The 25,033-nt window shown below is 40.2% G+C and overlaps 1 protein-coding gene across 25 annotated transcripts in view; it reads left to right on the top strand.

Moving 5' to 3' along the window:
* HPS5 (HPS5 biogenesis of lysosomal organelles complex 2 subunit 2) overlaps nucleotides 1-25,033 on the top strand; it is a 50,126-nt gene that overhangs the window by 17,464 nt on the left and 7,629 nt on the right. For 16 of the 25 annotated variants that reach the window (XM_045371580.2, XM_045371579.2, XM_045371581.2 and 13 more), the window contains 14 exons: nucleotides 4,852-4,940; nucleotides 6,740-6,918; nucleotides 8,018-8,176; nucleotides 8,733-8,919; nucleotides 9,592-9,715; nucleotides 10,552-10,701; nucleotides 12,802-12,879; nucleotides 13,755-14,332; nucleotides 18,130-18,250; nucleotides 18,454-18,609; nucleotides 19,426-19,545; nucleotides 20,716-20,829; nucleotides 22,260-22,366; nucleotides 24,107-24,377. In XM_045371580.2, coding sequence (XP_045227515.2) covers nucleotides 4,852-4,940; nucleotides 6,740-6,918; nucleotides 8,018-8,176; nucleotides 8,733-8,919; nucleotides 9,592-9,715; nucleotides 10,552-10,701; nucleotides 12,802-12,879; nucleotides 13,755-14,332; nucleotides 18,130-18,250; nucleotides 18,454-18,609; nucleotides 19,426-19,545; nucleotides 20,716-20,829; nucleotides 22,260-22,366; nucleotides 24,107-24,377 — 2,433 coding nt within the window. Of the gene's footprint in view, nucleotides 1-4,851; nucleotides 4,941-6,739; nucleotides 6,919-8,017; nucleotides 8,177-8,732; nucleotides 8,920-9,243; nucleotides 9,375-9,591; nucleotides 9,716-10,551; nucleotides 10,702-12,801; nucleotides 12,880-13,754; nucleotides 14,333-18,129; nucleotides 18,251-18,453; nucleotides 18,610-19,425; nucleotides 19,546-20,715; nucleotides 20,830-22,259; nucleotides 22,367-24,106; nucleotides 24,378-25,033 lie in introns of those variants that run through there. The other 9 variants (XM_074014097.1, XM_074014093.1, XM_074014098.1 and 6 more) reach the window with 2 other exon arrangements.

Genomic DNA, 25,033 nt, shown 5'->3' on the forward strand with positions numbered 1-25,033 from the left:
CTCTTCATAACCTCCCCTAGCTAGTGGGATGCTATAATGAAAGCAAGTCCCAGATCAAAATCTGCCACACAGATGTATGTCTTTTTAGCAAGCAGGCACAAAAAAAGTTGTAGAACTTGTTCTTGTATGCTTGGTGAAATTTCAGCTCTCTCTCCTGTAGGTACTCTGACAAATACTTGCATGAAAGATCTGCTGGAGGCAGTTTCAGCCGTATTCTAAAGTCAGAGTTCAGCCAGCCTTCTAGTTGGATTTGGTGCAAAGTCCAGCACAAAGTGCTGCCCTAAAAGTTGTTAACTGCTGGGCCTGCCAATTCTTACACCTTGTTCTGCAAGAGCAAGAGTGCCAGTGTATGATTTCCAGCCAGTATCTTGAACTCTATTTCATCAATAAAAAATTATTTCTGATATCCCTTAGGCTAGTTAGTAAGATCTCTGATGGAAATTCAGCAAACATTGTATGAAGTTGCTATATGGTACACTGGAGTGCGAACACCTGATTCAGTTCTTTCAAAGGCTAACTAACCACTCTTTGTGATTTTTTAAAAGTAATTGAAATTTAACTGATTGCCTCTAAGGGTAAGGATAAAAACCAGCTTATGTATTTGTCATACTTCCTACACTGAAGTATTTAAAAGTGAATTATAAGGCTGAGTGTGGCTCATGCTTGTAATCCCAGCACTTTGGGAGACAGAGGCAGGCAGATCATTTGAGGTCAGGAGTTCGAGACTAGCCTATCAACATGGAGAAACCCCGTCTCTACTAAAAATACAAAATTAGCCCAGCATGGTGGCACGCTTCTGTAATCCCAGCTACTAGGGAGGCTGAGGCAGGAGAATCACTTGAACCTGGAAGGTGGAGGTTGCAGTGAGCCGAGATCGTGCCATTGCACTCTAGCCTGGGCTACGGAGCAAGACTCTGTCTCAAAAAAATAAAATTAAAAAGTGAATTATAGACATTATAACACTTTAGTAACTCCATAATTCTAATTCATCATGAAAGTTACTAGAGAAAGACATTTATTTGCCCATAATTCGATAAAGCATGCTAAAAACTTCCTTCTTTAGCATTCTTCCTTTATGGCACTTGTCATTTTTATATATTATATAATATATAATTCATATATTACATATTATATATTTATATATTAATTTTATAATTTTATAATTATATACAATATAATTACATTTATATAATTTTATATTTACATATTATAATTTTGTAATTACATATTTATAACTACATATTAATTTTATAATTACATATTATAATTTGTTTATAATTACATATTAATATATGTTACAATTAATTACAATTAATATAATTACAATTAATATAGTTACATATTAATATAATGTTTAATATAATTACATATTAATATAGTATTTATACATGTCTTACCCTAGACAGTAAGCTCCATGAGGGCTTTATTTCTGTTTTGTTCACTATTATTTTTTCAATGCTTGGCCTAATGCCTGGCATGTGATAGATACTTAATAAATATTTGTTGACTATGATGTGATGTGCAGGGTGTTGGGAAGTCCCTTACCCAAGAGTTTTTTGTTTTTTTTTTTTAGAGACAGAGTCTTGCTCTGTCACCCAGATTGGAGTGCAGTGGTGCGATCTCGGCTTACTGCAGCCTCCGCCTTCCAGGTTCTAGCAATTCTCCTGCCTCAACCTCCCAGGTAGCTGGGATTCACAGGTGCACGCCACCACCCCTGGCTAATTTTTTATATTTTAGTAGAGACAGGGTTTCACCTTGTTGCTCAAGCTGGTCTCAAATTCCTGGGCTCAGGCAATCCACCTGCCTTGGCCTCCCAAAGTACCCAAGAGTATGTTTTCTAGTAGTCGGGCCACAATACACTTAGCTCTCCTGGTAGTTATTCTTTTGACTGTAGCTATTTAAAGCTCCTGCTAACAGTCCCTACCATGGTAGACAAAACCTTTGATGATCTGACTCTGCCTGTTCCTCAGCTAAAGCAACAATTAATGCCGCTTTGAAACCTCTGCTGATTCCTCCAAGAGGCTTACATTAGACAGCCTGTTCCTGTGCATGTACTGTTGTCAAACCATATTCATTCCTTTATCATTGCCACTCTTATTGTATTATGAATATGCATCCCAGCATCAGATTGTCAACTCCTTTTCTATGGGCAGTGCTAGACACATAGAAAACTCTCAAATGATAGTGAATTCAACAAAGAGTTGTTTCAAAAACATGAAGAGGAGGGCTTCTTTTCGTTCCTGTTTATTTATTTTTTTCATTTGTACACTGTGCCCTGTGGGACTTTTACTGTTGCAACCCATACATCCCAGAGGGGGCATCCTTATGCACTTTGTTTCCTTTCAGGCACATTGGTATTACTTTCTCGAACTTTAAAACAATCCTCTTAGGTTTGTGTCCCCATTTATTATCAGTGTAGGGATAAGGGGATGAGGAATGTATAAATTACAAGTATCAGCTTTTATCTAAGTTCCCGTCCCCAGCCCTCCATCTAATCTAGGTTGCAATTCCTAAGGAGTTTTCCAAGCTCAATGTCAGGTTCAGTATCAAAATTATGATCCTGTATCTCTTTCTCAGAGATCCTCTGGACCCCTTCCTTTTTTTTTCTCCTCTGACTCTTGAAGGCAGCCTTCTCAATTTGACTTTGGATTAAGATTCTGACCATTTCTTGCATTTTATGACAAAGATTACTATCCTGTAGGGATAGTGATCGGGTCTTTCATATTGACAAAATGTTTAACACTTACATGAGTACTCAACTCCTGTTAAAAATCAGTTAGTTTCATAGACACATGGAACCATTTTTAGTATTCTTGGAAACATAAAGGAAAAAGAAATATGGTCCCTGTTCTTAAGATTATAATTTATTGGAGAGATGTGATTTATTTCTCCAAAAAGTTTAACAACAATAAGAAGTAAGAGTTGTGACAGTGCAGTGCATGATTTAGTGCCATATGAGCAGAGTGTAAGAAATAGGTTGAGTGCAAGAAATAGGGTGAGTGCTGTGGGCTGTAAGGGAGGATTTCAGAGGGAAGTAGAACTTCTGATCCTTGAGAGGTGGCTAGATTAAGAACATTGTAAGTTGGAGAATGTCCTGACCAGCATTAGGAAGTGGAGATTTTTTTTTATATACCAGTGGTATATAAAAAATAGTAGCAGCCTTGAGAGAGTAAATGAAATATATGAGATAAATTTATATGAGTAAGTATAGAAAAAGATGAGAGAGTACCAGAGAACTGGAGAGAAAGAGAACCAAGAAAATGCAGTGTCCTAGAGCCCCAGGAGGTGAGGTTCAAGAAGCAGAGAACAGTTAGCCGGCTTATCTTCTGCTTGGGGTTAAGAAAATGGGAAGTGATGAAGGGTCATTGGGTTTGGCAGTTTGGGAATCTGTGACTTTTTGAGAATTCAGTTAAGTGGAATAGTTAGGATTCCAGATAATAGTGGGTAGGTTAGTGAAGATAAGTGGAGGAGGAAGTAGATTCTGTGTTACACAGGAAAAAAGTCCAGGTTTTGGAGCCAGACTATCCTTGGTGTAAATTCCGAGTCTTCTACATTTCGTGCTGAATGGCCTTTGGCATATTATTTTATCTCTCTGAGCCTTAGCTTTTTCTCTTTTTAATAAAATAAGAATAGTGTATCTACCTTGATTGGCTTCTACAAAGTTAGGTAATATAGACAGAGCCTTTAATAAAGTTCCTGGCACATTGTTGACCAGGAGTACTCAGCCTTTTGTTGCCCACACTCAACTAACAACATCAAAATATTACTGTTCCTAAAAGTGGCTCACTAGAGTAATGATTGGCAGTAAGATGTTAGTCTTTGATTTAATGTGCCCCTATCATGTCCAGTATGGAAAGTTCAGCTGCTTTAACAAACGTCAGGTAAAGGTACCTAAGCTTTTCTTTTTCCAAATACCAGCCTGCCTGCCTGCCTGCTTGCCTTCCTTCCTTCCTTCCTTCCTTCCTCTCTCTCTGTCTCTCTCTCTCCCCCTCCCCTCCCCCCTCCCCCTCCCCTCCCCCCTCCCCTCCCCTCCCCCCTCCCCTCCCCTCCCCCCTCCCCTCCCCCCTCCCCTCCCCCCTCCCCTCCCCCCTCCCCTCCCCCCTCCCCTCCCCCTCCCCTCCCCCCTCCCCTCCCCCTCCCCTCCTCTTCCCTTCACCTCCCCTTCCCTTCCCTTCCCCTTCCCTTCCCCTCCCCTTCCCTCCCTCCCTCCCCTCCCCTCCCCTCCCCTCCCTCCCCTCCCCTCCCCTCCCCTCCCCTCCCTTCCCTTCCCTCCCTCCCCTCCCTCCCCTCCCCTCCCCTCCCCTCCCCTTTCTTGACAGAGTCTTGCCCTATCACCCAGGCTGGAGTGCAGTGGCACAATCTTGGCTCACTGCAACCTGCACCTCCTGGTTTCAAGTGATTCTCCTGCCTCAGCCTCCCAAGTAGCTGGGATTACAGGCACATGCCACCACGCCTGGCTAATTTTTGTATTTTTAGTAGAGACAGGGTTTTACCATGTTGGCCAGGCTAGTCTCAAACTCCTGACCTCAAGTGATCCACCCACCTTGGCCTCCCAAAGTGCTGGGACTACAGGTGAGAGCCACTGCACCCAGCTGACCCTTTTCTTTTTCTGGAAAATATCTAGTATATATGTCTGAATTTTCCCAATTTGGTATCATTTTACGCTATTTATTAGTGGACTGTTGTTACAGACAGAAAGGAGTTGTTAGGACTCAATTAGATGGATCACTCTCGTGTTTTCTTTCTACAGTCTGATTTTACTTTAATAGCTAATGCAAGGATCTGAATTCAAGGAATTATAAACTTTTGTGTCCTAGCACACTCGAAATCTCTTGACTTATTCTCTTGCAGTGAGCATTGTGTGCTGACTTGGACAGAAAGAGGAATTTATATTTTCATTCCTCAGAATGTTCAAGTTCTTCTTTGGAGTGAAGTCAAAGGTAATTATATTTTTCTTTATGTAATTTTTAATCTCATGCTTATGAAAATTAGATTATTGTAGGAGCATTCTCTTGTAATTTAAGAAGTAGAAAAATAGGATTTTTTTTTTTTTTTTTGAGACAAAGTCTTGCTCTCTCACCCAGGCTGGAGTGCACTGGTGCGATCTTGGCTCACGGCAACCTCCGCCTCCTGGGTTCAAGTGATTCTCCTGCCTCAACCTCCTGTATAGCTGGGATTACAGGCATGTACCACCACACCTGGCTAATTTTTCTACTTTTAGTAGAGAAGGAGTTTCGCCATGTTGGCCAGGCTGGTCTCGAACCCCTGACCTCAGGTGATCTGCCGGCCTCGGCCTCCTAAAGTTCTGGGATTACAAGCGTGTATGATTATAGGTGTGAGCTACTGCGTCCAGTCACATTTCTTTTAAAGATTGACCGTAGATGTTTCCCATTGTAAGGTACTTCCTAAACATGCATTTGTGAATTTGTATTCAGCTATTTATTTTTTAATGAGTAATTTTATTGATTTTTTAATTGACACATAATAATTGTACATATTTACGGGGTACATAGTGATGTTTCGATACATGCAGTGTATAGTGTACGCTGATCAGATCAGGGTGGTTAGCATATCTATCATCTTAGACATTTATTAGCTCTTTGTGTTGGGAACATTCATTATTCTAGCTCTTTGAAAACATACATTGTTATTAACTATAGTCATCCTACAATGCTATGGAACAGTAGAACTTATTCCTTCTATCTAGCTGTGATTTTGTATCCTTTAACAAGTCTTTTCCCTGTCTCCTCCTTCCTCTTACGCTTGCAGAATCTCGTCACCTCTGTTCTGCTTTTCTTCTTCTGTGAGATCACATGTTTTCTAGCTTCTGCATATAAATGAGAACATGTAGTCTTTAACTTTCTGTTCCTGGCTTATTTCACTTAACATGGTGTCCTCCAGTTTTCATGAGTAATTTTAAGTGTAATTTTCATTAGTAACTGCTGAAAAGGAACAAACAGGTTATTTGTCCCTCTATTGCGCTGAGTCTTTGTCCCTGCCAGAAGTCTTGCTTTGGCTCCCATTTCGTATCTTTATAGTTTGGCATTCAAACTGTTCTTGTGGGAGCAACAGCCATCATATGTGACTGAGACAGAAAATCAGTCTCTATATTCTTTGAGTTAAAACCAGAAGTGGGGGAAATCTAGCTTTTTTACCATTGCTGCTCAGTAGAGAGTATATGTTGACTTTTTGGTTCTTTTTCTACTTTTGTAAAAACCAAAAAAGGAGGGAGAGAAAGAAATCATTACTTACTGGTCTCATCAACAGTGATTTTCTTGTGGCTTAAATTTCTTAAGTATGTCCCTTGAAAACTAGTCATTTAAGTGCTTTCAGGATACTCTGCCGAGACAGATATTTTCTTGAAGGCAGATATTTTCTCATTAACTGTATTTTGATTTACAAGGTTGTAACGCTCAGGGACCTTATAGTGTGGCCTCTAATGTAGATTATCCTCTTTTAATGTCCCAATTCCTTTTCACAGAAAGCAGCATTTTAAAACATAAGACTTCAGGTCAGAGAGAGAGAGAGTTATTTCTTCACATCTTTTATTCTCGATCTTTTTAGAATAGTTTCTAAAATATGATTTCTTCATTGAACTGCAAGTACAAAAATAGAGATGAAATTCAGTCAAGCCAAACCCTACATAAGAAATGAATTTATTAGAATAATTTCAACCCTTTTAAAATTGTAAGGGATATTTGGTTAATGTTTTGTATGTTCACACCTGTGGTTTTTGTAGATATTCAGGATGTGGCTGTCTGTAAGAATGAATTGTTCTGCTTGCACCTAAATGGGAAGGTCTCACATCTCTCCCTGATATCCGTGGAGCGCTGTGTGGAACGCCTGCTAAGAAGAGGCCTATGGAACCTGGCTGCTCGCACCTGCTGTCTTTTCCAAAATTCTGTCATTGCCAGCAGAGTGAGTCAGAGCTTACCTAGACATCTTTGCCATGGATTGGTGAAACTATCCTAGCTTGCAAGATTGTGTTACAAAGTTGCTTGACTTTATTAGCCCTGTCTGTATGACCTACAGATACAGCAATACATGCCCAGGGAAAGCATGATAGATATATCTAGGGGTGGATAGAGGGTAAGAAATAGGGTACAATTTTCATTTAAAATATCAAATTTACATACAAATTTATTTGTTTCAGAACTTGTTTTTAAGGGGGATAATTGTGTATATTGTAAATTTTAATTAAATTATTATTATTATTTTGAGACAGAGTCTTGCTCTGTCACCCAGGCTGGAGTGCAGTGGCGCAATCTCAGCTCACTGCAACCTCTGCCTCCTGGGTTCAAGCGATTCGCGTGTCTCAGTCTCCTGAGTAGCTGCGACTACAGGCACTCGCCACCACACCTAGCTGATTTTTTTTTGTATTTTTAGTAGAGACGGGGTTTTACCATGTTGGCCAGGTTGGTCTTGAACTCCTGACCTCAAGTGATCCACCTACCTTGGCCTCCCAAAGTGTGGAATTACAGGTGTCAGCCACCGCACATGGCCTTAAATTCTTAATTCCTAAGAAAATTCTCATGAAATCTTTCTCTAGCTTGCTAAGCCTTTTTAAAGCACCATTGAAGTTTTATGTTCTGTATTAGACCTCTTTCTTTCTTTCTTTCTTTTTTCTTTTTTCTTTTTTTTTTTTTTTTGAGATGCAGTCTCGCTCTTGTCCCTTAGGCTGGAGTGGAGTGCAATGGGTCGATCTCGGCTCAGTGCAATGTCCGCCTCCCAGGTTCAAGCGATTCTCCTGCCTCAGCCTCCCGAGTAGCTGGGATTATAGGCGCCTGCCACCACGCCCAGCTAATTTTTGTATTTTTAGTAGAGACGGGGTTTCACCATGTTGGCCAGGCTGGTCTCTAATTCCTGACCTCAGGGGAACCACCCACCTTGGCCTCCCAAAGTGCTGGGATTACAGGCATGAGCCACCACGCCTGACCTAGACCTCTTTCAATATATTGGCCATTTGAATATAGATTTACCTACAAATAGCTATTCCATTGCAATATTCTTTTATTAGGCAAGAAAAACTTTGACTGCAGATAAATTGGAGCATTTGAAATCTCAGCTGGACCATGGCACCTACAATGATCTAATTTCTCAACTGGAAGAATTGATATTAAAATTTGAACCTTTGGATTCAGCTTGTAGCAGTAGAAGAAGCTCAATTTCATCACATGTAAGTATTCTCACCTTTAAAGGATTTTTCCACCTTTGGTTGTTCTTATTTACCTCTAGGATCCCCAAATTTGTTGTCCTTTCCATTTAGATTTTTTGGTGGGAAGGGGTGAACTTTTGTTCAGCTACCGGCCCAGCTCTGTGAAGCCTCCATTTAGGTGTGTCTTGGAGCCACATTTTGTTTTGTCATTGTTTATTATTTTCTGTTCCCTGATGTACTCATATAGCTCCCAGAATAAGTTACGTTGCTCTAATATGTGATTTCAGGTGCTTCATGCTAATTTGAGTCTGAATGCAGCTCCGGATTATCTCATTTAATCCCCATTCTCACTACTACGCTTTATGAAGACAAGCTGGTGAAATATGGCAGCTGATGCCACTGGCACACGGAGTGACCCAGCTGCCAGGCACCTAAGCCTTGCTCATCAGTTTGTTCTAATAACCCATAATGGTTGTTATTAACTTTCCACTTGAGTGTTGGTATTTCTTTACAGAAGTTATATTAATGTTATAAAGGAAATTTTTACTTTTTTTTTTGGAATTCTTTTAATTTTTAGGAAAGTTTCAGCATCTTGGACTCTGGTATTTATCGTATCATTAGTAGTAGAAGAGGCAGTCAGTCAGATGAAGACTCTTGCTCCCTTCACAGCCAAACCCTCTCAGAAGATGAGAGATTTAAAGAATTCACCTCACAGCAGGAAGAGGACCTGCCAGATCAGTGCTGTGGCTCACACGGAAATGAAGGTGATGAATTTGTCTGTTGTTGGTTCCTGATGTGAAGCCATTATTTTCCACAAGCTCTTGTTACCAGGATTATCTTGTGCACAGAAGTTCTCTGAAGTGTTAATAATTTTTAACATGTTGATAGAACTTTCCATCCAGATCCACAGATATGCTGCCTACTAGAAGAGTTGGTTTATGTTTAGTATTTTTTCCCCTCATGTTTGGACTAACATTAGGGCCTATTTTTGATCATGCATCAAAATGCTGGAAAGGTTATGAAAGAAAAGCCATTAACCAAAAGAGTGGGAAGATTTTATCCTGACTAACCAAATTATTTTTCATCAGGAATGAAAAATTACTGCAGTTTTGGGGGTCATTGCCTTCCTTTTTCGATGTGCGAGTATTCCTATGGCTGAACTATTGAGAAGAGAATAATAGAGACCCTAAACTCCCTTTTTGACTTATGGGGACTCAGGGTTAGTAGGCAAATGAAGGTACCTGCCTCTGTTTTATGTGGACCATCCCGTGCATTTTGTAAACCTGTGTTTCGCTCATTTGTTTCTGGGTCAATTGTGATTTTGGTGTTGAATCCTTCATTTCTTTTGGTTTATTCATTTCAGAATTTTTTTGAAGATTAAAACAACTCCCACATGATTAGATTTTGTTTCTTTTTTTCCTGATTCCATTCATTAGACAATGTTTCTCATGCTCCAGTGATGTTTGAGACAGATAAGAATGAAACTTTTCTCCCCTTCGGCATTCCGTTACCATTTCGTTCTCCATCTCCTCTTGTGTCTCTTCAGGCTGTCAAAGAAAGGTAAACCAATTAGTCTTGTCATTTAATTCCATTTCTGATCTTACTTCAGTTGTCACATTAGAGAGAGAATGGAAAATGAGAAAAAAGAAGTCTCTTGTTTTCCATATAACTTGTCACATGAAGCTATTAACTTCTCATTTACCTTGGGGAATCTAGTTTCCCTCTGTTTTAGTAGCTGGTATTTGAGTTGTTACAGGTGTAGGTGTCCACACCCTCAAGAGATCAAAAATCAAAAAATCTCTGATGGGAATAGTTTCCATGTATCATTAGTCTTTAGTTGATCCTTTCTAATGGTCAGTTTGGGCTCAGACTTGGAGTCTTTTCAGAATTCTTTCTAGCTACTCCATGGGACCAGGGTTGCCATTTGAGTTTGAGAGAGGACTTTGTGCAGCTACTTAGCTGTGTATCTGAGTCTTACTGGGTACAAGTTTTGCTTAAGAAGGCTGTATTGTGACTAGTTAACAGCTGAGATACATGAAGCAATTCTTTGTTGTTCTGTGACCAGAATGGGGCTGATGACCACATGGTTTTGCCCAAGTTGATAGAAATATTACAGATACAGCTGGAGTTAAAGACCTTTTCTTTAGCCCTGAAACACTGGTTTCTTAGGGCAATTTAGTAAATAATGGGAATCATTATATTGTAAGTTTTATATGGGGCTTATGTGAAATGCTATTATTTGAACAGAGAAGTTGCTATAAACAGTCTTTACTAAGTCCAAGTTGCCTCCCTAGGACTAATAGAAACACAGAAAAGTCAATAATGAAAACCTGAGTTTTCATTCTTGGCAGTAATAAGTTTTTATTCATGTTAATTTTTTGGTATTTGACTTCTAGTGTTTCTAGCTTTGTGCGTAAAACTACTGAGAAGATTGGCACCCTTCACACAAGCCCTGATCTGAAAGCGAGACCAGAGCTCAGGGGTGATGAGCAATCATGTGAAGAGGATGGGAGTTCAGATACCTGCCCAAAGGATGAAGACACCGAGTAAGCTCTTAGACATCAATCTCTATACATTCTAGGGAATCCAGCTGTCAGTTTTAAGAAAGCCATAGACCAACCTTGTGCAGCCTGTGGCCCGTGGGCCTCATGTGTTCCAGGACCGCTTTGAATGCAGCCCAACACAAAGTTGTAAAGTTTCTGAAAACATGAGTTTTTTTGTGATTTTTTTTTTTTTAATAGCTCATCAGCCATTGTTAATGTTAGTGTATTTTATGTGTGGCCCCAGACAATTCTTCCCGTGTGGCCCAGGGAAGCCAAAAGTTGGACACCTGTGCCATAGGCTATGTCCTTTTCAAGAAGGCACGTGTATGTCTGCATTCATTGAAGATTGTTTGTGTAGCTTATAAAATTGTGAAATTCCACAAAGTGTTGAAAAATCACATCACCCTGAAGCAGATCTATAGAGCCCAGTTTTAATTTAGTATCTCTTCCATCTTTCCCCTGCATAACTCCCCTCCTTCCCCCATAATCTCTTCAAACTTCTGGGATCTCACAGGAGTATTATATTAAGAGTAGGATGACCAAGGATCTAGACCTTGTCCTGGCTCTGCTTATGACTAGTAGGTGACTTTGGGAATGTCACTGATGCTCTCTGGCCTGCAAGATCCAAATGTGCTATTATTTGATGAGTTGAGGACTCATGAAGCAATAGCAAAAGGACCACCTTTTATATTCATCTAATTGTCTCATGTAACATAATACTTTATTCTCTAATAAACAGAATATTAGATTGAGATAATGAAAAAGAAAAGAAGGGATTCTTTAGGCAATGAAGACACTGTTGATCAAACAGTTGGCATTGATGTCCTGTCAGGTACCTTCCCATGATATGCTGGTGGCCTGGTCCTTGTGTAGCAGAGTTGTAGCAGAGCCCTTGATTGGGCATAGTGTGGAGTATCTTGTCTTTCTGGCTTCTGCCTTACAGTTTAGGGAATCTGGGTATTAAAGGCAAGCAAATTCAGCACTTACCCAGGAATTAAGAGAGAAACCCATGGGACCAGTGTTTGGACACCAGTGGTATTGGGGTTTGGAAACCCATGGACAGCCAGATGAAATAAAAGATTTCTAATCCTCAGAATAACTTAGTGAATCCATGTGTTTATAGAAAAAAAGTACAGATTTTTTGACATGACATTTAATGCAGCCTTCTATCTGACCGTAGCTACCTTCCAGCCACATTTTCTAAGTGCTGTAAATTTCACTCCTGTCAGAGAACTAAGTGTGTACTCTGATACCTCACTACCTTTCTTCATGCTATGTCTTCTGTCCAGAGTATTCTCCCACCATTTTTTGTAACACAAATAATACCTCCTTAGGAATCTGTCGCTTTCCCTACTCAGAAAAATTATTTCTTCTTCTCTGCTTTCATATCACAGTGCTCTTTAAAGAGCTGGTCTTTGGTATTCAACTTACTCTTCTTTTAAATTATACTTAGTTGTTTGCATGCCTTTCTTTCTAATGAGAGCTTACTGGAGCTTATCACCTTGAGGCCAAGGACCACCTTTTCTATTCATCTATTCGTCTGATGTAATAGGAGTATTAATACTTGCCATTTAGTAAGTGTAAGAAATATTTGTCTAAGGGCTGGGCGCGGTAGCTCATGCCTGTAATCCCAACACTTTGGGAGGCTGAGGCGGGCGGATCACGAGGTCAGGAGATCGAGACCATCCTGGCTAACGTGGTGAAACCCCATCTCTACTAAAAACACAAAAAGTTAACTGGGCACAGTGGCGGGTGCCTGTGGTCCCAGCTACTCAGGAGGCTGAGGCAGGAGAATGATGTGAACCCGGGAGGCAGAGCTTGCAGTGAGCAGAGATCACGCCACTGCACTCCAGCCTGGGCGACAGAGCATGACTCTGTCTCAAAAAAAAAAAAGAAAAAAAAAAAAAGAAATATTTGTCTAAGAAAGCTCTGAGGCTGAGGCAGGGAGAATTGCTTGAACCCAGGAGGCGGAAGTTGCAATGAGCCGAGATCACGTCACTGCACTCCAGCCTGGGCGACAGTGAGATCCTGTCTCAAAAAAAAAACAAGTCTGATCCCCTCTAACTCTTGTGAATGTTATTGTTATTTTTCACGTTTTCTTAGGGAGGAAAAAGAGGTAACTAGTCCACCACCAGAAGAAGACAGGCTCCAGGAGCTTAAAGTAGCAACAGCGGAAGCAATGTGAGTATAATGAGAAACCTTTATAGTGACTTCTCAAGGCAGTTTAGTAAATGAAGTGAATCATTATATCGTAACTTTTTTATGGGCCTTATGTGAAATATATAGTTGATTAGAGAAGTTGTTATAAATGGTCTTTCCTTTTATTAAGTCCAAGTTGCCTTCCTCGGATTAATAGGGAAAAACCCAGGCACTGAAGTTTTCATTCTTGGCAGCAATAAGATTTTTTTCATGTTAATTTTTTGGTATTTGACTTTCAATATTCCTAGCTTTGTGTGTAAAACTTTTGAGATTAGCAGCCTTCACACAAGCCCAGAATGGGAATGACTTTCTGAGTCCATCAGTAGTAGTCCTGTGATAGTTTGGGGCAGAGGTAGCCTCATCTGAAATTGAAATTGAAGAATTAGGCTGGGCGCGGTGCCTCATGACTGTAATCCCAGCATTTTGGAAGGCTGAGGTGGGCGGATCGCTTGAGCTCAAAAGTTTGAGACCATCCAGGGCAACATGACGAAACCCCAAATACCAAAAGTAGCTTGGTGTAGTGGCATGTGCCTGTATTCCCAGCTACTCAGGAGGCTGAGGTGGGAAGATCACTTGAGCCTGCAGTGAGCTATATTTGTGCCACTGCACTCTGGCCTAGGTGACAAAACAAGACCCTTTCTCCAAAAAAAACAAAAAAAAAGGGGGGGGGATTAGTAAACACTGCCAAGTTTATGTTTTCTGTTTTGTCATCTGTTGAGACAGTTTTTATTGAAAGAGTTGAAAAGTAACATTTATTCCAGATGAGTATGTTACATTGGTTAGGTTAATTTAGCTTGAATTAATTTGTTTTAAGAAAGACACATGAAACAAATTTCATACTTATCTGTCTTGTATAGGACCAAGCTACAGGACCCTCTGGTTTTATTTGAATCCGAGTCTCTGAGAATGGTTTTACAGGAGTGGCTTTCATATTTAGAAAAAACATTTGCCATGAAAGACTTTTCAGGCATTTCAGATACTGACAACTCGTCCATGAAATCGAACCAGGATGTACTATTAGTTAATGAATCAAAAAAGGGAATATTAGATGAAGATAATGAAGAAGAAAAAAGGGACTCTTTAGGCAATGAAGAAACTATTGATAAAACAGCATGTGAATGTGTAAGGAGTCCAAGGGAGTCTCTGGATGACCTGTTTCAAATATGTTCTCCATGCACCATTGCAAGTGGTCTTCAGAACGACCTGGCTGAATTGACAACATTGTGTTTGGAGTTGAATATATTGAATTCTAAGACCACAAGCACCAGTGGACATGCGGACCACACTTTGCAACAGTACTCTCCTGAAATTCTGGCTTGCCAATTCCTGAAGAAGTACTTTTTTCTCCTGGACTTGAAAAGAGCAAAAGAGAGTATCAAGCTTAGTTACAGGAATAGCCCTTCTGTTTGGGATACTTTTATTGAAGGATTGAAAGGTAATACTCAGATTGCCTTATCAAAGATAGAAATTTGTATAAAAAAGCAGTAGCAGTTTTGAATTTTGGGGTTTAAAAAAAAGATTTAAGTAGAAAATCACATCTGTGCTGGTCAGCCCTTCATTCTGTTTTCCATTCATTTTAACTTTTTTTTTTCCTCTTTCTTTGAGACGGAGTCTTGCTCAGTCGTCCAGGCTGGAGTGCAGTGGCGCGATCTCGGCTTACTGCAAGCTCCGCCTCCTGGGTTCACGCCATTCTCCTGCTGCAGCCTCCTGAGTAGCTGGGACTACAGGCACCCGCCACCATGCCCAGCTAATTTTTTTTTTGTAGTTTTAGTAGAGATGGGATTTCACCACGTTAGCCAGGATGGTCTCGATCTCCTGACCTCGTGATCCGCCTGCCTTGGCCTCCCAAAGTGTTGGGATTACAGGCGTGAGCCACCATGCCTGGCCTCATTTTAACTTTTAATAGTTCTTTCAGACATTGGTTACATTTACAACTGGATTATAAGAAATTAGTTTTTAAATTTTTATTTATTTTACTTTTTTTGAGACAGTTTCAATCTGTTGCCCAGGCTAGAGTGCAGTGGCACCATCTTGGCTCACTGCAGCCTCTGCCTCCTGGGTTTAAGAGATTCTCTTGCCTTAGCTTCCCAAGTAGCTGGGACCACAGGCACGCACCACCACGCCCGGCTAATTTTTGTATTTTAATAGAGACGGGGTTTTGCCATGTTGACCAGGCTGGTCTCAAACACCTGACCTCAAGTGATCCACCTGCCTTGGCCTCCCGAAGTGTTGAGATCACAGGCATGAACCACTGTGCCTGGCCCTATTTTTTATTTTTAGAGACAGGGTCTCACTCTGTGGCCAGGCTGGAATGCAGTGGTGTGATCATGGCTCACTGCAGCCTTGACCCCTTCAGTTCAAACAATCCTCCTGCCTCAGTTTTATGAGTCGTGGGATTATAGGCGTGTGCCACTGTACCCGCTGATTTCTTCATTTTTTTATAGAGATGGGGTCTTACTGTGTTGCCCAGGTTGGTCTTGAAATCCTGACCTCAAAGCAGTCTTCCCACCTTGGCCTCCCAAAATGCTGGGATTATAGGTGTGAGCCACCATGCCTGGCCCTAGAAATTAGTTTTATTTCTCTCATAATGACATTCAGAAAATGGTAGAGCAGTGCTGGGGAAGTTGAGGTTAAAGTAAAATGTTTGTAAATGCAGATATATTAAAAGAAGAAAATCTCTCATGTAACTTACTAATACAGAAATACTATATGGGGTACTTATTGTGTGGCAGATATTATGGTAAACACTTTTCAGCATTGTCTCATTCATCCTTACAATAATCTTTGGAGGAGATGGTGTTATTTCATTTTGTAGGTAAGCAATCTGAGGCAGAGAGAGCTCTTAGGTGGCTAAACCGCTGTAATAAATATCTCATAATGTAGTAACTCAGACTTATATAGAAGTATGTTTCTTGCTTATGTAACAGTCCAGGACAGGTATTCCAGGTCAGTGGGTAGCTGTCTTCCAGGTGGTAATTCAGCATTCCAGCATTCCAAGTTCCTTCCATTATTTTCAGCTCCAGCTTCCCTTAAGGGTCGCGGTTGTGTTTGGGTTGCTATGTCTGGGGAAAGCACGTAGAACGTGGTGTCTTACAGGCCTGGCCTGGTAGTGGCTTACATCTCTTCTGTATACATTTCCATTGGTGAAAATTCCGTCATATGGCCCCAACTAATTGTAAAGTAAACTGGGAAATGCAATCTGTCCAGGAGGAAAAGAATGAATATAGGTGAAGAACTTGCTTACATGTCTGCCTCAGAAACTTTGGTGCACAGCCAGCAGTATCTACCTTGGCTGAAGGTCACACTATGTGTCATCCTGACATATAATAGAAACCAGCTCTCATACTCTAAAAACTATATGCATTGCCCTTTCTGCAGCCATAGTTCCATGTTTTTGAAGAAGTGAATTTTCTTAATTCCAAATTCTGCTTGAATAACAGATGCCATATTTCTAATAATTAATTTAGACTTTAAGCAAACTTTTCATTCATTACCAAAAGTGAATAGAGAAACGTTTTTATGTCAACTTACTTAAAGATATTTTAGCTTTCTAGAAATACGGATCTATAGTTACAGATCTGCTTTAATTCAAATACAGCAGTTAAAAGCATAATAATATTTTTTTTTCTGAGTTGAGGTAGATTGTCTTTTGTGCAAAATAAGAAACAAGTTATTTCTCCTCACAATTGTGTGACATTATTTCTCATTGTAAATTTACTGTATCTGTCTCTATTATGTGATCATACTCAGTCACAGAAGAGCAGAGAAGAGTCTCCATCAGCCAGAGTGGTAGTTGTTACTACCAGTGCTGGCTAGAGGAAGCATGGTGGGCAATTTGAGTGATGTGGCTGCTTACTTGAGTTTAAGTAAATATGTCTGGTTTAGCTCGCACGCAGTCATAAGGCTTCCCCAAACCTCTGAATGGCATCCTCCTCTGAATTCCTTTAGAGTACTTATTGCCTGACACAGTCAAATGGGAAACGAGACTAGGAAAAAAATGACTTATTATAAAAAACATGTATCAGAATTTGAATGTTGGCTCTTAGAACCTGGTGAGTAGCCCTCACCCTTCTAATGATGTTATAATTATGGGAAACAGCTTTTGGAACTGTTATTTGGGATTTGCCTTCAGAGCCAGTTGAAAACTACTTGCCCAGCCTAGGCAACATAGCAAGACCCTGTCTCTACACACACAAAGACACACGCACCAGCCTATGTAATGTAGCAAGACCCTATCTACACACACATACACATAAACACACACACACACCAGCCTAGACAACATTGCAAGACACTGTCTCTGCACACACACACACACACACACACACACACACACACATGCACACACCCAGGCATTGCATCTAGGCAACGTAGCAAGACCCTGTCTCTCCACACATGCATGTGCGTGTGTGTGCACACACCAGCATTGCAGCTAGGCAATGTAGGAAGACCCTGTCGCTGCACACATACACACACACACAGACACACACACACACGGCCAGGAGTTCAAGGTTGCAGTGATCGCTACCGCACTCCAGCCTGGGCAACAGAATGAGACTCTGTTTCTAAAAAACTAAAAAAAGAAAACTACTTGGAAAAAAACCTACTTTACTTTAGATTCATACTTTTTTTTTTTTTTTTTTTTTAACCACAATAGTTTTAGATCATCACTCACTTCTTTCACAGACTTGATTTTAAATGACTTGGCTATTCCAAAAAGTCAAATATTTTGTTCTTCAGAGAATGAATATTTGCTATACTGATATCTTTAAAAATAGGTCAAATATTTTAAAATTAATTTCACTGAATTTAATTCCAAAAGATGGAGTAGGAATACTAGTTCTAGAAAAAACTGAGCAACTTGGCATTGATGGTAGCTAGGTATATTGCTTTGTGATGTGTGTAGATATGGACGGTCACTATATATAGCCCTAGACACTCATTATTTTAAAAGTAATAGTCACTGATGTATTAATTATATGTTCCTTTGTCTTATTTAAAACCTTTAATATGCTTTGCCTCCTAATTTGATTTTAAGGTTCTTAAAAGTAGAGATTGCATCTCTTGTTCTTTAATTTGTTTCTCCTACAATGCTTAACAAACATTGGGCCTTGAACATAATAGGTCCACACAGTAGGTAAGTGACTGATGATTTCTGAATGAGCATGTTCATAAATTGAATATTTCCATCTAAGAGATAAAGTTTGGAAAAGGGTATGCTTTATATTTCAGAAATGGCAAGTTCCAATCCTGTGTATATGGAGATGGAAGAAGGAGATCTACCAACAAGGTTAAAGTTACTAGATGACAAGGTTCCTTTTGATAGTCCGTTGTTAGTTGTTTATGCTACCCGGTAAGTTGTCCTATATATTGTTTTTATGAACTAAAGCACATGCTTTTTTTGTGTGTATTTTAGTCTCTAACGTGTTACTCATTTGCATATGAGGCAGCTTCTGTTAGTATATTTATTTTCATTTGTAGTAAGTAACCTAAATGTAACCAAGTTATAGCATTTCACTGAAATTAGAGACTAAAGTGTTTTGTTTTTAAATGCAGGTTGTATGAGAAGTTTGGGGAATCTGCTCTTCGATCCTTAATCAAGTTCTATCCATCCATTTTGCCCTCGGATATCATACAACTTTGTCATCATCATCCTGCTGAGTTTTTGGCCTATTTAGACAGTCTGGTGAAATCAAGGCCTGAAGATCAGCGGTGAGAAGGAGAAGATATTTGCAGACTCTCCTTTCTTTTGATAGGGCATTGTTTCTCTTTTATAAGCAGGTGTCACATTGTTGCTGTTAATTACCAAGGGGTTGAGGCACCTACTATGGAAGAGGAGGATTTGGACAGCCTTGTAACATTCTGCCACATGTCACAGCACACATCACAAATGTGCATGTACCACACTTCTTGCCTCCCTCTCAGAGATTCTCAGATCAGTGCAAAATTAATCCCTTGATTCAGGGCCTGGACTAAGAAGATAAGCTTCTTATTGTCTTTGCAGTGAGTAGATTCACTGCTACCTTTTTATTGACATAGATCTCAGTTCCAGCTCTTCTTTTTTTAGGCTGATGTCTGATTTTCTGTCTCCCCATGGTTGTAACACTCGTGACCTGTGCCCCTGGCTTATTAGACTAGCAGCTTCCTCCTTTCTTCTTTTGATTGGTTCACATTTGCCACAATGTTGCCCAAGCTGGATGCAGTGGCTGTTCATGGGTGTGATCGTAGCATCCTACAGCCTCAAACTTAACGGCCTCAGTGATCTTCCTACCTTGGCCACACTAGTTTTTATTTGTCTCTTTCTTTCTCTCCTTTTTTTTTTTTTTTTTCTTTTTTGGCCCTTTGACATTTTCCTTGTTATCTTGGAGCTTAGTCGCCAGCATTTCTAGACATTTTGTAGCAGAAGAGTCTTCGAGTTATTTCTTCTACTGTATTCGTCTCTTAATCAGGTTTTCTTCACACTCCCCACATTTTATGTTTCCTTTCTTAGTGTGAAGATTGGTGACTTTTTCTCCAACTTTCTCTTAGGTCATCTTTTCTTGAGTCCCTTCTGCAACCAGAGTCTTTAAGGTTGGATTGGCTGCTTTTGGCAGTGTCCCTTGATGCTCCACCAAGCACCAGCACAATGGATGATGAAGGTTATCCCAGGTACAGAAGAAGTCCTCTTTCTTTCTTTCTTTTTTTTTTTTGAGACAGGATCTCACTCTGTCGCCTAGGCTGGAATGTGGTGCTAAGATCATGGCTTCCTGCAGCCTTGATCTCCTAGGCTCGGGTGATTCAACCCTCTCACCTTAGCTTCCTGAGTAGCTGGGAATACAGGAGCACACCACTCTGCCTGGCTAATTTTTTGTACAGATGAGATTTCGCCATATGGCCCAGGCCGATCTCGATCTCCTGGGCTCAAGCGATCTACCTGCCTTGGCCTCCCAAAGTACTGGGATTACAGGTGTGAGCCACTGCACCTGGCTAGGAGTCTTATTTCTAAGGATTAAGCTCCAGTGTTCCTTTGGAATGGAACTGGTTTATTCACATATGGCATTCTGGGCTCACTTTAGGAATAGCTATGGAAGAGACTGACCCAAGTCATGGTAGTAATGAGATGAAGTATATTTCTTAGTGGTTCTGAAATTATTTGGGGTCACCCTATAAGAATCTGATGATTCCTTTTAGAAAAATGCAGTCTTGCAAAATTGTGCACAACTGACCCCCTGCAGGTTTTTCATGGGCCCACATTAAGAGACCTTGATGATAGCCTGTGAGAGGGTAAAACTGGGTTGGGGGGTTAGAGAGAGAGGTATGTAAGTGTTTTCTTCCTAAACTTTTGTCAAGGAATTTCTAGACATAACCTGACCTGATTTAGGACTTTAAAAATAAAATAAAATTCAGGCAAGCTACACATGGCTACTTGTGTCAGAACTGTTCCTTGTGTTTTCCCCCAAGAGAAACTTCTTAAAAGACCCCCAAATGCCAGTCTTACATTCCTAGCAAAAAGTCTAGAAGGATATGCAGTTGTTATCTGTGAGTGATGGAATGATAGAATTAAAAGAAGAAAAAATAATTTATTTCTTTTGCTTTTGATTACCTAAAGTATCAAAAAAGAATTTCTTTTGCTTTTGATTACCTGAAGTATCTAATCTTTAAAAATAAACAGGTTATAGGAAAAATATCTGTTTTTAATTTTTCAAAAGCCAAATAGCAATGTGTTTAAAATGTAGTAATAGAATGCAGTTAAACTCTATTCTTACCTATTAGGTGATTAGTAAGCATTTTCTAGAGTTTATTTCCTATCTGATTTACTGATTCTTTTTCATTTCATAGGCCTCATTCACACTTACTTTCCTGGGGTTACAGTCAGCTGATCCTTCATCTAATTAAGCTTCCTGCAGATTTTATAACGAAAGAGAAAATGACAGACATCTGCAGGTCTTGTGGGTAAGTGAGAATTTTCTTAGAAACTGAAGTTAAGATTAGAAACATTTCAGTTAACAACCTTATAGTTAAGGGTCTGAATTAATACACATTATTATTTGGGGAGTCTCTTTGCTATTTAAAAGCACCTTTTTGTTTTAAGTGATAGTAAATTAAACGTGTTTTTTCCGTTTAAATTTCGTGCTCTTCTTTTTTTGTATAGCCTTTTGCTAATTCCCCTCCACTCCCTCTGCTTAGTTGCCAGCCCTAGTTCTCAGGCATGTAGATAGTATTTCATTAAGCACCAGATTGTGTGATACCAATTATAATTGATACAGACTTTTATAATTAATATAGTAAGAGAGAGATCAAAATGGGCTCAATAGAATCGCTGGTGAAGGACTCAGGGAGGAGGTGAGATTTTGAAGATAAAACCTCAAACCTGGGTAGGATTTGTATTTATAAAGGAGCCAGGAGAGGGTGAGTTAGGTGAGAGAGAGCAAGGGCGTGGAAAACTGACATTGCTTATTATCCACATCACACTTCAGTCACTTATTTATTGCCTGGTGATGCTGCCTTATGGCTCCACCTGGATTATAAACTTTTGGAGATAGCGACTTGTGTCTTTCTTTTCCCTCATAACGTCTATATCTAATTTGTGTAGTGGTAGGCACTTGATACATATTTGTTCATTGATAATAAGGGCTGAGTCTGGCCAGGTGGTGGGTGACAAGATAATGCAGGACCTTGAAAGCTGGCAGAAGTATTTGGTTATCAGTAGAGACCCTTTTAGACTAAACTTTTTGGTGCAAAAATTGCATAATGAAAGTAGAGCTTTCTAGAGATCATTTCTGATGTCATACATGAGAAGGCTGGAGACAGAAGGCCAGCTAGGAAGCTGTTGGAGTAATTCAGATATGAGTGGATTGGTGATTAGTGGGGCAGCAAAAGGAACACATCCACTGGGCATTTCAAAGGAAAATGCGGTGGGACATGCTGATACTGGATATAGCAAATGAAGGAGGGGGAAGAGTCAAGGAAGACTTCCAAGGTTTGAATGTTTGGAGAAGAAACATGCTAGGTTTGTGTTGAATTTTAAAGTTTGTAAAGTGAATAAATTTTAAATGCCTTGTAATTGGAGCTTGGCCTCAAATGTCAGCATTTGTTGCTAGTTTTTTTGGTTTTTTTCCATAGATCAGGGTCATCTAATATAACTTTCTATCATAGTGGAGATATTCTACTGAACTGTCCAATGGTGGCCACTAGCCACGTGTAGCCATTGACTACTTGAAATGTGAATATGTTAACTGAAGAGCTGACCTTCAGATGTTATTTACTTTTGATTAATTTAAATTGCAATAGCCACATGTGACTGTGTCTGCTGTTTTGGACAGCATAGCTCCAGATAAATTTATGGTCTTTTATTCCTTTCTTCAACTTTGGTCTCTTTAAAGTTTCTGGCCTGGATATCTAACTCTCTGTTTGGAGCTGGAGAGAAGAAGAGAGGCCTTCACCAATATTGTGTATCTGAATGATATGAGCCTGATGGAAGGGGACAATGGTATGTCAGTCCTAACTGGTTACTCTTGGTTGTCAATTTTTAGAAGTTACTCCAGACTTCTCAACAAAAAAAATTTGGTGAACCTTTCAATGATCATAATTTAATATATAATTTTACTTGTCACATTTGTGGAGTTTTTTGTGTTTGTTGTTTGTTTTTTGTTTTTTACCTATAGCCCTTGATATGTTACGAAATCACAATTAAGAATAAACTACAGGCAACTTTTCTATTTCATGAGTGCCTACTATGTGTTAGGCACTATACTATGTGCTTTCCATATGTTGTTTTAAATGAGATAAACTCTGGGGATAGTTACTATTATTTCCACTTTCCAGATAACTGAGGTACAGAAGGGACAGTTAATTGGCCCAAAATCACACAGCTACTAACAGTAAATGCTGGAGCTGGGGTTCAGACCAAGGACTTCCTCCAAAATGTGTGCCTAGGCTTTTTTTTTTTTTTTTTTTAATTTCCCATTAATTAAAGATGATTCTGGCCAGACATGGTGGCTCACGCTTGTAATTCCAGCACTTTCAGAGGCCGAGGTGGGTGGATCACCTGAGGTCAGGAGTTTGAGACAAGCCTGGCCAACATGGTGAAACCCCGTCTCTACTAAAAATACAAAAATTAACTGGGCATGGTGGCTTATGCTTGTGATCCCAGCTACTTGAGAGGCTGAGGAGGAGAATTGCTTGAACCTGGGAGACGGAGGTTGCCGTGAGCTGAGATCGCACCACTGCACTCCAGCCTGGGCAACAGAGTGCCCCCCCCAAAAAAAATGATGATTAGTAGGGCAGCAAAAGGAGCACATCCAGTGGGCATTTCAAAGGAAAATGCGGTGGGACATGCTGATACTGGATATAGCAAATGAAGGAGGGGGAAGAGTCAAGGAAGACTTCCAAGGTTTGAATATTTGGAGAAGAAACATGCTAGGTTTGTGTTGAATTTTAAAGTTGGTCTCAAAAAAAAAAAAAGGAAAAGAAAAATTCATTGAATTCATCAAGTTCTTTCCTGTGTCACATTGTCTTCCATGTTTCCTTTATCAGAAGTGTAGGCCTCTTTATTTCTGATGGCCTCCACTCCAAGTTTTCACATTATGTGGGCCCCATGCATATGTCCTCTAAGCTTATCTGATCTTTTAGCTTTCTGCTTCAATGTCACTTCCTCATAGAGCCCTTATTAGCCATTCTCTCTGATGCTTCCTTGTTCTTTTTTTTCATAGTGCTTAGCATACTTTATAAGTATATATTTACTTATGTGTTTAAGTTTTGTTTCCTATACTATACTGTAAGCTCCACAAGAGTACAGGGATTGTGTCTCTTTTGTTCATCATTACATATCCAGTGCCTAGCATAGGATATGCCCTGGCTAATTACTGAGTGGTTGAAAGAATTCTGAAGCTGCCTGGGTGTGGTAGCTCATGCCTATAATCCCAGCACTTTGGGAGGCTGAGGTGGGAGGATTGCTTGAGCTCAGGAGTTCAAGACCAGCCTGGGCAACATGGTAGTGAGACCCTGTCTCTCTTTAAAAAAAAAAAAAAATCAAAGTTAATTTTGTGACTTCTCTTTCTCATGAACAATTTATACAACAAATTTTCAGAAAATAACTTGTGTTAGGGTGATGAGATTATGTTCTTGAATATTTTTATGTTTTGGCATTAAACATTTTCACAGTTTTGACCATCTCTTGTATCCAGTGTGCTAAGAGTGGTCAAACTGACATTTCCCTGTGTGTGTTTAGGTTGGATCCCAGAGACTGTGGAGGAATGGAAGCTTCTCCTTCATCTCATACAGAACAAGAGCACGAGGCCAGCCCCCCAGGAGTCACTAAATGGGAGCCTCAGTGATGGGCCTTCCCCTATCAACTTGGAGAATGTGGCACTTCTGTTAGCTAAGGCCATGGGCCCAGATCGGGCTTGGTCACTGCTACAGGAATGTGGTCTGGCCCTTGAGTTGTCAGAGAAGTTTACCAGAACCTGCGATGTCCTGAGGATTGCTGAGAAAAGGCAGAGGTAATACCAGTTTGTCCTACCCTCTGCATGGTACTTGGAGAAGGTAGAATGCCAGACATTCAGAGGTAGATGTGGAGATCAGTTAGTCCCGACCCATCCTTAACATGAGGAGACTGAGACTGAACTGGTAATTAAGGGAAGAGGTTAAAGTAATATTTCATTCACAGTCATGACCAAGATACTGTTCAGATTAACCAGAATAATCTGATGTGTCCTTGATTCTTTAAAAATATTACTAGTACCAGGCTGGTTGTGGTGGCTCACGCCTGTAATCCCAGTGCTTTGTGAGGCTGTGGTGGGCGGATCACGAGGTCAAGAGATTGAGACCATCCTGGCCAACATGGTGAAACCCCATCTCTGCTAAAAAAAAAAAAAAAAAAAAAATACAAAAATTAGCTGGGCGTGTTGGTGCGTGTCTGTAGTCCCAGCTACTTGGGAGGCTGAGGCAGGAGAATTGCTTGAACTCGGGAGGTGGAGGTTGCAGTGAGCCGAGAATGTGCCACTGTACTCTAGCCTGGTGACAGAGCGAGATTCCATCTCAAAAAAAAAATTACTGGTACCTGGCTGGGTACAGTGGCTTATGCCTATAATCCCAGCACTTTGGGAGGCTGAGGCAGGTGGATAACCTGAGGTCAGGAGTTCGAGACCAGCCTGAC

Source organism: Macaca fascicularis, chromosome 14, assembly GCF_037993035.2.
Source record: "Macaca fascicularis isolate 582-1 chromosome 14, T2T-MFA8v1.1".
Lineage (NCBI taxonomy): Eukaryota > Metazoa > Chordata > Mammalia > Primates > Cercopithecidae > Macaca > Macaca fascicularis.